The 15,764-nt window shown below is 41.3% G+C and overlaps 1 protein-coding gene across 1 annotated transcript; it reads left to right on the top strand.

Annotated features, from left to right (window-relative positions):
- Window positions 1-3,281: 3,281 nt before the first annotated feature.
- On the top strand, window positions 3,282-9,120 carry LOC132210512 (extracellular calcium-sensing receptor-like). The gene is made up of 5 exons (XM_059650905.1): window positions 3,282-3,530; window positions 5,839-6,666; window positions 6,789-7,013; window positions 7,977-8,100; window positions 8,219-9,120. The coding sequence occupies exons 1-5, from the start codon at window positions 3,282-3,284 to the stop codon at window positions 9,118-9,120; spliced, it is 2,328 nt and encodes a 775-aa protein (XP_059506888.1).
- The last annotated feature ends 6,644 nt before the right edge of the window (window positions 9,121-15,764 follow it).

Here is a 15,764-nt window from a genome sequence, read left to right as displayed (position 1 = left end):
GTAAGATCCTGGGGAATTTTATTTTAAAAAGAGACATTGGAGTGCAGGTAAATATTTCCTTGAATGTGGAATCACAAGTACGAAGGATAGTGAAGTGCTTTCCTTTATTGGGCAGCACATTGTGTATAAGAGTTCGGAGGTCATGTTGCAACTGTGCAAAACATTGATTATGTCACTTTCAGAATACTACTTGTAATTCTGTTCCTCCTGCTACAGGAAGAATGTTGTGAAACTTGACAGGGTTCAGAAAATATGTGGAGAATGTGCAAACTCCACACAGAGTTGCCCGAAGTTGTAATACAACTGGTGTGTCCAGCACTGTGAGGTAGCAGCGCTGACCACCGAACCAGTGTGCCATGGATCATCAGATCCAGGAGCATCCAACACAGCAGCATGACCATCCCACAGTCCAGTTCCAAAAGTAACATCACTCTATCCCAGGATACGCAATCATCCAAGCACCAGTCAACTCTCCTCCTGGACTAATCACCTCCCCCAAGATCGTGACATAAAACAGATCGACAGATTTTTTTTTAAAACCAGAATTGTTGACTTCTCACAGACTCAGAATCCTAAGGAACTGCGTGAGTTTAAAAAAAGTACGACTTCCAAATTAAGCACTTTGATTTGTCATTAAAGATTTTATTCCTCATCAAATATTTAACCATCTTACGTTTAATATTGGTTTCTTTGATTTTGACCAGGTAGCCATGGGTAACCATATGGGACCAGGCGATGCCTGCCTCTTTGTAGGTTACATGGAACAGTCCCTCTTCCGCACGGACGCTGGCCCCAAACCCCACCTCTTCCTCCGTTATATTGATGACTGTATCGGCGCTGCCTCTTGCTCCCAAGAGAAGCTCGAACACTTCATCCACTTCACCAACACCTTCCACCCAAACCTCAAGTTCACCTGGGCCATCTCCAACACATCCCTCATCTTCCTGGACCTCTCTGTCTCCATCTCAGGCATCGAGCTAGAAACTGATGTCCATTTCAAGCCCACCAACTCCCACAGCTACCTCGAATACACCTTCTCCCACTCACCCCCTGTAAAAATTCCATCCCCATTCCCAATTCCTTCACCTCTGCCGCATCTGCTCCCAGGATGAAGCATTCCACTCCCGCACATCCCAGATGGCTGCGTTCTTCGAGGACCACAACTTCCCCCTGCAGTGGTCGAGAACGCCTTTGACCATGTCCCCCATATTTCCCGCAACGCATCCCTCACACCCCGCCCCCGCAATAACCACCCTAAGAGAATCCCCCTCGTCCTCACATACCAACCCACCAACCTTTGGATACAAGGCATTATCCTCCGACACTTCCACCATCTACAATCCAACCCAACCCCCCAAGACACTTTTCCATCCCCACCCTTGTCTGCCTTCCGGAGAGATCACTCTCTCCATGACTCCCTTGTTCACTCCACACTCCCCTCCATCCCCACTACACCCGGCACCTTCCCCTGCAACCGCAGGAAGTGCTACACTTGCCCCCACACCTCGTCACTCACCCCCATACTAAGCAGATGTTCACCTGCGAATCTGCCAATGTAGTATACTGTATCCACTGTACCCAGTGCGGCTTCCGCTGCATTGGGGAAACCAAGCGGAGGCTTGGGGACCGCTTTGCAGAACATCTCTGCTCGGTTCGCAATAAAAAACTGCACCTCCCAGTCGCAAACCATTTTAACTCCCCCTCCCATTCCTTTGACAACAAGTCCATCATGGGCGTCCTGCAGTGCCACAATGATGCCACCCGAAGGTTGCAGGATCAGCAACTGATATTTCGCTTGGGAACCCTGCAGCTCAATGATATCAATGTGGACTTGACAAGCTTCAAAATCTCCCCCACACCCACTGCCTCCCAAAACCTGCCCAGCTCGACCCCTCCCCACACTGCATCCCAAAACCAGCCCTGCTCGTCCCCGCCTCCCTAACCTGTTCTCCCTCTCACCTATCCCCTCCTCCCACCTCAAGCTGCACCTCCATTTCCCACCTACTAACCTCATCCTGCCTCCTTGACCTGTCCGTCTTCCCCAGCCTGACCTATCCCCTCCCCACCTCCCCACCTATACTCTCCTCTCCACCTATCTTCTCCTCTAGCCATCTTCGGTCCTCCTCCCCCTCTCTCCCCATTTATTTCAGAACCCTCTCTGATGAAGGGTCCAGGCCCAAAAGCTCAGCTTTTGTGCTCCTGAGATGCTGCTTGGCCTGCTGTGTTCACCCAGCTTCACACTTTGTTATATGTAATTCGTTAACTGCTAAATCCCGGCTCAGGGGTCAAAAAGTTCTCCTTGTTCTTTTCCGGATTAATCATAGAATGGTGCAGAGGGAGAAGGTTTCGTCTCTGGTGCCTCAGACTAATATTGGAAAATTCCACTCAAGCAGCTCCAAAACCCAGCATCAACCCACACCATATGGCTGTGTTCTTTTTTTTTCCCTAAGTACAGCAGGAATTCCCCCTGAATAAGATTCCATTTGATCTCCATGTTTCTCCAGAGCTTAGGATACGTCAAGACCTGCCCGTGTGATATTTCCTTTGTGGGTTTTGAGACGATTGCTCAGCATTTCCTTCACGCAGAATCAATTCCAATTGAAAGAAACTGAAAAAAAAACGTCAGATGAAACAGTATTTAAAGACCTTTACTGGGAAATTCCAATCACAGTGGCTCTTGTGATAAACAATGTTTTTCCTTTGGGCCCTGTTAACTCTGTTAGCACCTTTATGCACGAACCAAATGCCAGCCTGTAAACAGTGGGAGAAATTTGACTTACTCAGTTTATTTAAAGCTGGAGACATTGTTTTGGGTGGAATTTTCAGCCTGCATTCAAACGTAGAATATCGAGAACCAACGTTTGCAACTGAACCCAAAGCGATAGAATGTAAAAGGTTAGTTCGACTTTGCAGTGAACAAAATCTCCTCAAATATTTAAATGATATTATACTTCTTATGGTGGATGCACATTCAAATTTGTTTATACATGGAATTATATCTCAAACTGCAATCAAAAACATTGTCCCGCAGCTGTAATATCCATTGTGTAAATATGAATTTGAAGAGTTGGAAAGAGAATTCTTTTGTACGCCGGCTGATAGTCTATAGCTGTTGCTTTTGTCTCTTTCTTATTTAATTAAGAAATGTTGTAGAACTCAAATAATCGTACAACTGCATCTGTCCAAATCATAAATGGTCAACCGCTAATGTGATTTCATTCCTGTTCTACTGTAATTTTTTTTGTAGATTTGATTTCAGAGAATTTCGCTTTGTGCAAGCCATGATGTTTGCAATTGAAGAAATAAACAGGAACCCTACGCTGCTCCCGAACCTTACACTGGGCTACCAGATTTACGATTCTTGTGGCATACCGTCCTTGTCTATTAAAGCAGCCTTGAACATTTTGAATGGGCAAAGGGATGCTGCTTCAGAGGAGACCTGTCAGAATGTAAATGCTATTGTTGCTGATTCTGAATCCTCACAGTCCACCGCAATTTCAAGGTTACTCAGCCCTTTCACAATTCCCATGGTAAGTAATCCACATCAACTATTACCACAGCACATCAGGAAATTCCTATGGCATAGGTCGTGAGGTTTTTACCATCTATAAAGATGCCTTTCCGTTCCTAGTGTGCACACTCATTATCAAACATCCATCTATTTTAATCCCATTTTTCAACAGCTGGCCAGTCGTCTTACATAGTAGTCTTTCAACTGTTCTTCTAAATAGTTCTTAAATGTCTCAAGGGTTCCTACCTGTACCACCCTTTTGGGCAACGAGTTCCTGATACCAGAAAATAAAATCTTCAATTTTCCTCTAACTCTCCTGTTCCTGACCTTAAAACTATGAACCCTGGCTCATAAGCCCTCTACTCAGGGAAAAGGTTTTTCCCTATCGACACAACTTTGGCCCCTCAGAACTTTGCACAGCTCAGCCAGATCCTCTCTCAGCATTTTCTGCTCTTGGGAAAACAACCCTATCTGATCTAAACTCTCTTCATAGCTCTATCCTTCTTCCCCAGTCATCATTGCAAGTGACTTTCTTCTGCATGCTTTTCAATGTGTTTGCATCCTTATTATGTTATAGTGAACAATACCAGATACAATATTTCAGCTGTGGACTATCATTGTACAGCTCTAGATACAATTTTTTTTTGTTTTCTATAATTTGACTAATAAACTGTTATGAAGTTGTTTCAACTTACATTACTTTAATCTGGTTGGAAATTTGTAACAAAGACAACACAAAAATAGTGAAATTGAGGGAGAAACTGTAACTGCTTCACAGAAAAGAAAATGGGTGGTTGGCATTACGATTGCATTCCCACTTCTGCCATTTTTGCAATACATAATAAAATGAACATACACTTTCATCACTATTGGTTATCATTAACTATTGGCCATCGACCACTTGTTTAAAAATGTTTTTTGAAAAAAACAAGAAAGGTTAAAGATAGGAAAATGTTATTGTTCGGCCACCTTATTAAGTTTGTATCCCAGAGCTCTGAACCTCGGCTGTTCCAGCCATCAAATACTCAACAACAATTGCTTCCAAATTTTATTTGTACCATTAACTGCTTGTGTCCATTTGATATTGTGAGGGGTCTCAGGGTGCATTCACAGTTTATTATATATTGTTAATGTTTTGGCCAGCTTCAACTTTGTCATAAATCTTCACTGTCAACAATTGTTTGAACTGAAATGCTATAGAATTGCTTAAATCATGCTATGGATTCTTATGATTACAGCCCATGTTGATTGCTCAACACCACACACATGTGCCACCAACCACAATCTTTGATTTTGTGAAGGACAAGGCATGCAGCAAATGTACACTCCAATTGATTTTTATCAAGGTTAATTATCTATCCCATTGTCTGACATTTAATTGTGTTGTAAATGAACTGATTTCTGGGGTGACAGGAGTGGCATGTGAATGGCAACTGGATTGGCTATGAAAATTCTGACTGTAATTTCAACGAATGAGGGCTGTCTCAAAGAAACTGGGAAAATTCTAGCAGGAAGAGACAGAAAAAAAATGCAGGAAGGATGTTTCCAATGTCTGGTGAGCCCAGAATCATTGTTGAGGCAACGTGGGTCATTGAGGTCAGAGATAAGGAAAACTTTCTCCACCTACAGAATGGTGAGCCTGTGGAAGCCATTGCCACAGAAAGCAGTTGAGGGCAAAGTATTGAGTGTATCCAAGAAATAGATATTGAATGTTTTGACAATCAAGATACAGTTCTTTGGGCAAAAAGAATCAAAGACTCAGAGGATAAAGGGGGAGAGAGAACACTGATTTGAACGATAAACATGATTTAATTGAATGATGTAGGAGGCTCGCAGGATCGAATGGTTTATTCTTGCACCTATTTTCTTTGTTTCTAAATTACGCACCCATTGTTGTATTCGAATGTAAAAATATTTCAACTCTCAACAATCTTTTGAGATCAGAGCGACTTTAAACATTAGCACATGCAGGAAGGCTTAATAATAATATGGGTATTTGTTGACAGCCACAAGTGAACATACTCAGCACTTGCACCTTAGTTATGTTTTTTTTTTAATGGTGACACGATGTCAGATTCATTGAAACTTGTTCTCATTCCAGGTTCATACACATCCACTTTCCGGCGTGGGTCCCTGACTAACATTCATGGCCCAGATTCCTTGTCCTAGCTATATTATCATCTGAAGTAACAGCAAAAAGCACGGTTCACGAATAAAGTTGACTGCAGTGATCCCCTAGATAGCATGAACAGACGGACCAATCTGATAACTGGCTCACGGTATTTTTGTTTCGCAATAATTGTTTTTACAATTCTGATTTTAAACAGGTCAGTTACTTTTCCACATGTGATTGTTTGAGCAACAAAAAAGAGCATCCGTCATTTTTCAGAACAATACCCAGTGATTACTTTCAGGCAAAGGCATTAGCACAACTGGTGAATCATTTTGGTTGGAATTGGATCGGAACAATCAAGAGTGACAGTGACTATGGTAATTTCGGAATGCAAGCGTTCACAGAAGCCGTGCAGCAGTTGAGAATTTGCATTGCCTTTTCTGAGTCCTTTTATAGAACATATCCAAGAGAAAAATTACTCAAAACTGTTAGAGTCGTGAAGGAGGCAAGCACAAGAGTTATTGTGGCGTTTGTTGCTGAACGTGATATGGAAATTTTGCTGAAGGAGATTGCAAGACAAAACATCACAGGCATTCAATGGATAGGAAGCGAAGCCTGGATTTCCACACCAATCCTTCCATCGGAAGAAAGCCGAAGATTTCTGATTGGAGCATTAGGAATCTCAATACCTCAAGCAAATATCCCCGGTTTTCAAGCATTTTTGTTTCAAGCGCACCCTTCTTCAGACGAAGGAAATAGTTTACTCAAAGAATTTTGGGAAACGACTTTCAATTGTCGTCTGAGCTCTGCAAAGAATCAGGCAAATGGAACTGAAGTAACTTCTGAATGTACAGGCAGAGAGGATTTAAAAGCCATTAAAAATACCTATACTGACGCATCTCAGTTGAGAGTTACATATAATGTGTACAAGGCAACGTATGCTATTGCGCATGCTCTGCACAATATGCTCAGATGTGACATTTTGAAAAAAGCATCCCTGAAGAACATATGTGACAATCCATTTGATTTTCAATCACAACAGGTACTGAAATTACTTTGCAGCTGAAAATAAAAGCAAATCTGACAGTTTTCCAATTATATTTATGGAAGGACAAAAAATAACAAAAACCGTGCACATTTGTTTTCTTTTGTTTTCTCTTAAAGCTATTGCACTATTTGAAAGCGGTTAACTTCACCACGAAGACTGGAGAAACTGTGCACTTCAACGAGAATGGGGATCCCGTTGCAAAGTACGACATTGTAAATTGGCAAAGCACAGGGGCCGGTACTGATATAGTTACAGTGGGATATTATGATGGATCTGCGCCTCCAGGCCAAGAATTCACCATTAACGAAGAAGCAGTTATTTGGAGTGAAGGACGAAGGAAGGTAGTCGAGAATTAATTGTCTTGATATCTTTCTTTTTGATTGTTCAGAGAGATAAACAAGTTATTTTAAAAATACTATTGATGAGGCATGGAAGTCCATGTAAATGCAACTCCTTGTCCAATTACTATTCAAGTACACAGTTTACAATGGTTATTATGGGAGGGAAGGCCAGAATTGTGTAAGACACCAGCCATTAGTATGAGGAACATGATTAAGATGCTCATGCTGATCATGAAGAACCCTGACATACCAATCTCGTGATATTTCTATATTACACTATAGCTGTTGGAAAACTTAATTTCACTTAGTTAAATAAGTCTAGAATGCAATTTTGATATTTTCTTTTGTAAAAGAAGAAATAAACTTATTCCATACCATTACGTAGGGGAGAAAACATGCCGACTGGCTTGACTCTAGATCTACTGCTATGTCTGAGTCATGACAATTCTATGAAAAGATAAATACTGTGTTTGCCAGCAGTGCCTAAACTCTGTGAATGAACAAATACCAAAGACTTGTTTCAATTCACACAAGAATCTTCCCAATGTAGGCTAAATCAAAGCAGAATACTGTGGATGTTGTAAATCTGAGATCAACCCATTCATTGCTGGAAAACTAAACATCTCTCGAGGGAGGAATTGAGTTGATGTGAGTCTCCTTCAGAAGAAACATCAATATGTGTTTCTCTCTACACAGAATCTAACAGACCTGCTCGGTTTTTCCAGCATTTTCTGTATTTGTTTCCAATATAGGTCACCTGCTAGTTCCCTTATATTTTCCATTGATATATCATTAAACTACATGTTCCCATCTAGATTTTTGGTTTATGCACCAAACATCTAAATCAAACTCTGATCCCACAGAAATTTATGACTTTTGTTACATTAGCTTACCATTCTCATCGCTGGACCAAGCTTGGGGTCTTGCAAAGTTCTAAATGTGTATTCATCTCATTTTCATAAGGTACCACAGGCAATTTGCTCTGAAAGTTGTACTGCTGGAACCAGGAAAGCTGCCAGAAAACAGCAACCTATTTGCTGCTTTGATTGTGTCAAATGTGCCGAAGGTGAGATCAGTAATATTACAGGTATGTAAGCATATTGACAGACGCATATATATAATTAACTATTCATATAATCTAACCTATTTATATTTGTTTTAGTTTTAATAAGGTTTTTCATATATTTTAACTTTTTAAAAAATAGATTCAATTACATGCCTGAAATGTTCTTGGGATTATTGGCCAAATGAACAGCGAAATCAATGCATACCGAAGATAATTGAATTTCTTTCTTTTGAGGAAGTCATGGGAATTGTTTTAGTGACATTGGCATTGATTGGAACCAGCTTCACAGTGACTGTAATTGTAATTTTCTGCATTCACATCAACACTCCTCTTGTTAAAGCCAATAACTCAGAAATAAGTTTTCTGCTTCTTTTTGCTTTAATGCTGTGCTTTCTCTGCTCAATAATGTTCATTGGAAAACCTTCAAACTGGTCTTGCATGCTACGCCATGCAGTGTTTGGTATCAGTTTTGTGCTCTGCATTTCTTGTGTTTTGGGCAAAACCTTGGTTGTAATGATGGCCTTTAAGGCAACCTTTCCTAACAATAAGATGATGAAGTGGTTTGGGCCAGTACAACAGCGCCTGGCCATTTTCATCCTTACATTTATACAATGTGTAATATGCATGATCTGGGTAATTACATCACCACCCTATTCATTGAAAAATATTAATTATTTTAAAGATGTTATTATTTTGGAATGTGATGTTGGGTCTGTGACCGCTTTTTATTTGGTATTTGGCTATATTGGATTTTTGTCTTGTGTTTGTTTTGTGGTTGCCTTTTTAGCCCGTAGGCTTCCAGACAATTTCAACGAAGCAAAATTTATTACTTTTAGCATGCTTGTATTCTGTGCAGTTTGGATAACATTCATTCCTGCTTATGCAAGTTCCCCTGGCAAATACATGGTGGCTACAGAAGTGTTTGCCATTTTGGCATCCAGCTTTGGCCTACTTTTCTGCATCTTTGTTCCTAAATGTTACATTATCCTATTGCGACCAGAGAACAATACAAAGAAACATTTGATGTGCAAAGTCACTTGAAAGAAAAGACAGCACTTATTTTTCCTCTATGTTACAGCTATGTGATTGTTTCACCGTTTTATCAGAGCAATAACAGTTAAAATGATTACTTTGTGATATCTGATTAAATGTCATTGGCTTACATGTCAAATATCACAGAAAATTGACTTACAGAATAGGATTTAGGAGCAGAATTATGCTATTTGGCCTTTCTAGCATGCTCCATCATTCAACAGTTTCAGTGATGATCTGGTTTTGCTTATAGCCCTTTTTTCCTATGTGGACTGCCCTCCTGTAACCCATCGCACAAGAATTGATCACACTGAGATGTTTGAAATCATGATAAGAAGGCAAATACACATGTATAGGTTAAAAATTTCCTCCAGTGGAAACATCCGTGATTCCACATAGCTTTAAAATGAAAAGAAAACAAAGCAAGCATCAAGGCTGGAGGCATTTTTCCATGCAAAAATTGAGAGAAATCTGAAAATTTTCATCAAAAATACATTGAAACTGATATGTAAAATCTGTGATTGATCAATGTTGTGAGGTCACATCAAAAAGGCAAGAACTTGACTGAAGATACGTGTTAAGAATAATCAAACTGAATGAGACAGTCCCAATGGGGCGAATGGCTCACTCCTGTGCTTGTGTTCTTCTGTGATATTCTTTCAATATTAAATTTATGATTCCACAAAATATGACTTTAGACTTTGGCTTTCTTTGACTATCATACAGTATTTGAACAATAAGCATTCAAGAAGTCCTACATGGTTAGTCACTTAAAAATGTGAGTATCCACAGTATGACTTGAATCATGTGCACCAGTGTATTAGCATTGCATTAATCTAACTTATCTGCTGCTGCAGATCTTATATGCACTAACTTTCATAAACATACACTTGTGAAAAATCTAATTTGAGCCTGGACCTTGTCTGTAAATTTTGTGGAGGATCTTATTTTACAAATGCTTCATGTCCTTCAATAAAATTTCTTTATTACTAAGGCATTAATTTGATTGCAATTTAAATTACACATTGAATATACCTGTCTTCTCTCTCCATGGAAAAAATATTTGGGAAAGTGCAACAATGCCCATAGTTGATCAATGAAATCCACCCCATGCTCCACATCTTACAGGTCTTTGTAAAAAGTTAATTTGCCTGTTTTAGAATTATAACTCTCTATCACTTCCAGTGTTTAATTTTCTCATTGTCGTCCAATGCTGCAGAAAGATTGAAGAAAAATGAGAATATTTCATCATTATTATGATTTTTATATTTAATATGAAATGACAAAGAGGGATTTAAAATGTTATCATTAATGCAAAAACAACATGGGTCACCACAAATGGAAACCAGTGATATGGATCCAAAAGAAAAATACGGAGTTGAAAATTAAAGCAGAAAATGCCATGTATAACTTTGCTAACTTGGATGTTTCAACAATTTCTGTGGCATGATGACTCATTGGTTAGCACCAGTGTCTCACAGCACCAGGCTTGTCTCCATCCTCGCACAGTTATCTGTGTGGAGTTTACATATTCTCCCCATGACTTGTGTAAGTTTTCTCCCATAGTGGTCATGCTAAATTGTCTGGAACTTCCAGGAATATGCAAGCTAGGTGGGCTAGACATGGGAAATGCGAGATTACATGGAAGGATGGGTTTAGGATGCTCTTAAATGTAATATAGATCAGGGTCCAGGTCTTGAAGGCTTCTTTCTCTAACTCAGGAGTCATTGGGCCAAAAACCTGCCTCAAATGGCTGGAACAGGAAAAAAAGGCCCAAGGGTTCTTACAATCTAAGCTCACACGCTACATAAAATAGTTAAGGCCTCTTCATCCGGACAAGCTCTCTGCCCCTCAGTGGACACCAGATCATAGCAATTGAGTGTTGGAACCTTATCAGAAGACAGGGATGGTCTGGAGTTCGCCAGAACAACAAGGAGCTGCTGTGCAGCGAGACGCACTAAAAAAGACTTGAGGTAAAGCTCAACAGAATACAAATGCAACAATAAGCAGCAAGATACCTGCAACAATCCCAATCCTGGTGAACCAAGCCCCCCTACCCCCAAAACACTAGCCAACCAGACAAAAAAACTGATGGCTGGACCCTGCATTTTCCTTAAGCTCTTTCCTTAAATTCCTCAGCTTTTCATCGCTGGTAGTCCCGTAGGCATCAGTATCTCCGAGAACCTCACTCACCAACTGCTAATAGTCTCGTAAAGGAGTACCGATTTCCGGCCCGTCCTGTGCATTCTCCACTGCCCCTTTCTCACCCTCACTTACCTCAGCTCCGGAGTCAGTCTGCATCTGCGGGACAGCTCTGGTGCAATGATTAAGATGATACCATGTGGAACATCCCTCCACTTGAACAGCTGTGGGCGACGCCTTGGTGACCATGAAGGGTCCCTCTCTCCTCGGCTGGTTCCACTTTCTCCACAAACCCGCACATACACCCGATCTCCCGGTTTAATACGTCCTTCCTCTGTCAGGCACCCGCTCCTTTTGTTTTTCCTGTGTGTGGATAGACTCATGTATCATAGTTAGTTCTTGCACATACTGCTTAAGTTCCAGCTCCAATTGTTCCTAGCTAGGTCCTTCATACACACCCCTCCACTTGGGCACTGGCATGGGTCTACTGGTAAGCATTTTGTGCGGTGTCAAATTTGTCACGTGGTAAGCCTGCGTATGGTAGGTCATTCATGCCAGTGGCAACGCATCGACCCAATTAAGGTTGGTACTTGCGCAAATTTTATTCAACTTGGCTTTTAACGTTCCACTAATCCTTTCCACACATCCAAATCTCTGCTTGATCCTCAAGGTCTGCAGCACCAATTTAACCATTCTTTGTATAAAGGCAGACCCATTGCGTGAGCTGATCTCTGATGGTATGCCAAACTTTGGAATAACTTCATTTGTTAAAAATTTCATCACCATTCCTGCTCCTGAGTATTTAGATGGAATTGCCTCCACCTATCTACTAAACCTATCAATCACCATCAACATATATCTTTTCCCTCTTACCGTCTTTATCATGTCCACAAAGTCGATCACCAAATGCTTAAATGGTCCCTCAGGTACTGGTATGTGTCCTATAGAGGTCGCTATTCCCTATCTGACATTATTTTGAGTGCGTACCTCGCATTGTGACAGTATGCAATCCAATGAAGCCTGAAAGTATGGTGACTCAAGAGTCAGTCCTTTTTTATCTTCCTTGTTACTTCCTCCCCTTTCAGTGATCCAACCCATGCACCTCTGAAATGAGAATAGTCAACAAAGGGGTAAATGCTACCCACAAACCTTCATTTGTGCTCCACAAGCCTTCTTGGTTTCGTCTTTCTCCATTTGTCTCCACATCGTTTGTTCTGTTAAGGTTGCCTTACCTTGCATCTCAATGATGTCTGCCATTGTAGCCTCTGGATCTAAGCGCATCTGGGTGCAATGGCAGCTGAGGTGCACCCAGAGGCCATTCTAGCCACTTCATCTGCTGCATGATTACCCTTGGCCACCACATCACTTACTTTTTCGTGTGCCTGGTGCTTTATAACAGCTCGCGTTTTTGGCTTCATTAACATGGTTGTCAACTCTACAATCTGTTGGTAATGCTGTATGGGGTCTGCTTTTCTCTTCCTGAAGCCTCTTTTGCTTTCAAACTGCCCCAAATATATGGCATACCCTATGGGCATATGCCAAATCAGTATAGATATCCACTTTCTCACCTTCCATCAACTCACATGCTGCTGTTAATGCCTTAATCTCAGCCATTTGTGCAGAACAGGGTTGTGACAGGGCTCCAATTTGATTGTCCTAAACTGAGAGTGCTCATGTTGCACAACCGAAAATCCCGCATGATTCCCATCATTGGCTCATGCTATAGAGACTTTGACAAATAAAACCTTTTAAGACTCATCAGGCAGCAGCTCAGATTGTAAATCAGCCCTTAATTTAGCAAATGTAGTCACCTCCCCTACACAATCATGGAGGTGTCCCTCATGTTCCAGTGGAACATAGGCAGCGATGTTCCTTGTAGTGCATCTCCATACAGTTATGTCTGGAAATGTCAGCAACATCCGATATGCTATTATCCTGGCAGGTGTCAATACAAATTATCCTTTTTCTAATAATTCTGCTACCTTATGGTGTGTATGCGAGATCTTAGGATAACCCATCGTCAGGGAGGATGCTTTCTTAGGTGCAAAATGCACCCCTGCTAGCCCCTGATAACAAGGTGGGTATTCCTGAGCTACTTCATCCAATCTGGTGCTAATGCCATAACTAACCGCAATGCTTGCTTAAGGGTAATGAAAGCTGTTGCAGCTTTCACCTTCCACTGCAAAACATTCCTCAAGTTTGAACGTTCGGCCTCCTTCATTGCTTTCCTCAGGGGAGCCGTAATTTCGACACATCCCTCAATCCAATCTGAACTAAATCCTGCCATTCCCAGAAATATCATCTGTCCTACTGCCCCAGGTCTGGGGGCTCTAGTAATTGCCTCAGTCTGATGTGGTGCAATCAGCTTAGTTCCTTCAGAAATTAGTCTGCTCAAATATTCAATGTGCTGATTGCAAAATTTTAGCTTCTTCCTGGACACCTTGTGACCTCCATTTACCAATTTTTCTAGAATGAAAATGGTGTCTCACTCGCATTGTTCCTGACTTTCTGAGCAGACTAACAAATCATCAACATACTGGATTAGCGTACTCTGACAGAATACCCTCTAGGTCTGACTTCAAAGCTTGGTTAACTACATGTGGCAAATGCTTCAACCCCTGCAGCATTCAAGTATAAGTGTACTGCTGACCCCTGTATGTAAACGCAAACAGATCCTGGCAATTCTCTGCCAGTAGAATACTGAAGAAAACAGAGCACAAATCAATAACCAAAAACCAAGCTGCCATTGGAGGCACATTAGCTAAGAGTGTATGCCAGTTTGGGATGACTGTCGGCCAATCTTCCACCAACACATTTACTGCTCTCAAGTCATGCACAAGTCTTCATTTGGATCCGCCTGCTTTTAGGACTGGCAACAGCAGAGTATTATAGGGGCTGCTCGTTTCCCTAAGCACTCCTGCTTCCAGCAGTCCCTGTTTTGTTGCTGCTATTCCCTCCTCTGCTTCTGATCTTAAGGTATATTGTGGTCTTCTAGGTGGAATTGCTCCCTGTTTTAATCTTATTTCTACTGAACTTGTTGATTGCACTCTCCCCATATCGGTGTCATGTTGTGACCATAAAATAACTGGCCAAGCATCCAACCATTTATCCTTTTGGTGGTTCTCCTCTCCCATTACCACCTGCATACTCCTCAACGTCCTTTTGTATTTCCCACCGTGTCTACACTCAATATAACTCTAACATAGTTACTATCTCCAGACTGCCAGACCTCTGGTACCGCCAATCATTAATCGTTTCTGCTTGCTTTACCATGGGTCCGAAGTACCTGGACTGATGTCCCTCATTTACTAGCAGCATCACATGGGGCGCAGCTCCTGGCACACTGTACTATTTCTCCATAAATTTATTTTTCCTTATCCACAACGCCGCTCCCTGCTTTCCTATTATCATAGCTTCGCTCTTTAAATGCTGTGGGGTGACAACTTCACAGTGCCATTGCCTTTCTAGTACTTCACTCTGAGTCTCGGCAAATATCACTGTGCAATGCAGCTCGGATTTGGGTGACTTAGCTTTAGGTAGTAATGCTAGAATGTCTTTCCTCCATTTTCCCCAAGTTTCCCGAATGTGACATTCTAGGTCTCCGATCCAATACACATTGGCATTTCTGGCATCCTGCACTGCCAGCTGGGTACTCTCTTTTTACACTTAAAACCCTGTTTAGTACATTCCAATTTCAATTCTAGTTTTAGCAAGGCATCTCTGCCAAACAAATTAATTGGCATTCCCTTGGACACTAGTATGGGCAAGACTATTTCTCTGATTCCCATTCTCAAACTTACTGGAGTTGTAAATAGTGTTAACTGCGGTTTTCTCTTCCTGACCCCTTGTTTTCAAAGGCTGCTTATTTTGCTCCTTGACACACCTCCTGGTCATAACTGGTGCCTGATAGGCTTTCATCAACTCTTCTCCCCTGTCCTAAAAAGTTTTAGTATCTCGGCCTCCTGCTCCCTCTTCTGGTTCCTTTTTTAAAAAGAGTTATCTCTTCATTTGTAGTTTTTAATTAACCCTTCCATTTCATCGCACATATTTATATCAAAGGTACCTTCTTTTGGCCATTTAGTTAGTAATTCCTTAGCTCTTTTTTCCCATTTTTCGGAAATTTCTATGCTGTCATTTCTTGTTGCTGGAAGCATCTTACTTAGTATTTCAACTGCAGTCCCTTTGTTCATGGTTAAGATTACATCAGTCTAATTAACATACAATCCTGGTCTTTACACAACTCAACAATCCGGTGGCGCTTTGGAAAGAATGGCTATTCTCTGTTATTTTTCTTTTAGTTGTCTATTACCAATTTGCCGGCTTTCAATTTCAATCGGGTTTGATAGTATTATCGGTGAAACAATCTTACCTCACCTGTTCCTCCCGTACAGACCCCTGCTTTTTCCAGGGTGGTATCCAGAGAATTTTCTGCCTCTGCCCGTTCAGACCCTCGTTACATGCAAGGCAGTGTCAACAGGGACTTACCTCCACCAAGTGGGATTTTATCTCAG

The sequence above is a fragment of the Stegostoma tigrinum genome, chromosome 14, assembly GCF_030684315.1.
Source record: "Stegostoma tigrinum isolate sSteTig4 chromosome 14, sSteTig4.hap1, whole genome shotgun sequence".
In the NCBI taxonomy this organism is placed as follows: domain Eukaryota; kingdom Metazoa; phylum Chordata; class Chondrichthyes; order Orectolobiformes; family Stegostomatidae; genus Stegostoma; species Stegostoma tigrinum.
Note: the sequence above shows the minus strand (reverse complement) of the source record. Positions and strands in the feature narration are given on the sequence as shown.

What these genes read in the sequence shown, in the direction of transcription:
- LOC132210512 (XM_059650905.1), top strand. Translation starts at nt 3,282, where the DNA reads ATGATGTTTGCAATTGAAGAAATAAACAGGAACCCTACGCTGCTCCCG. An exon ending in TTGATTTTCAATCACAACAG is followed by an intron (nt 6,667 to 6,788) that starts GTACTGAAATTA and finishes TTTCTCTTAAAG; the next exon opens with CTATTGCACTATTTGAAAGC. An exon ending in TGAGATCAGTAATATTACAG is followed by an intron (nt 8,101 to 8,218) that starts GTATGTAAGCAT and finishes TTTAAAAAATAG; the next exon opens with ATTCAATTACATGCCTGAAA.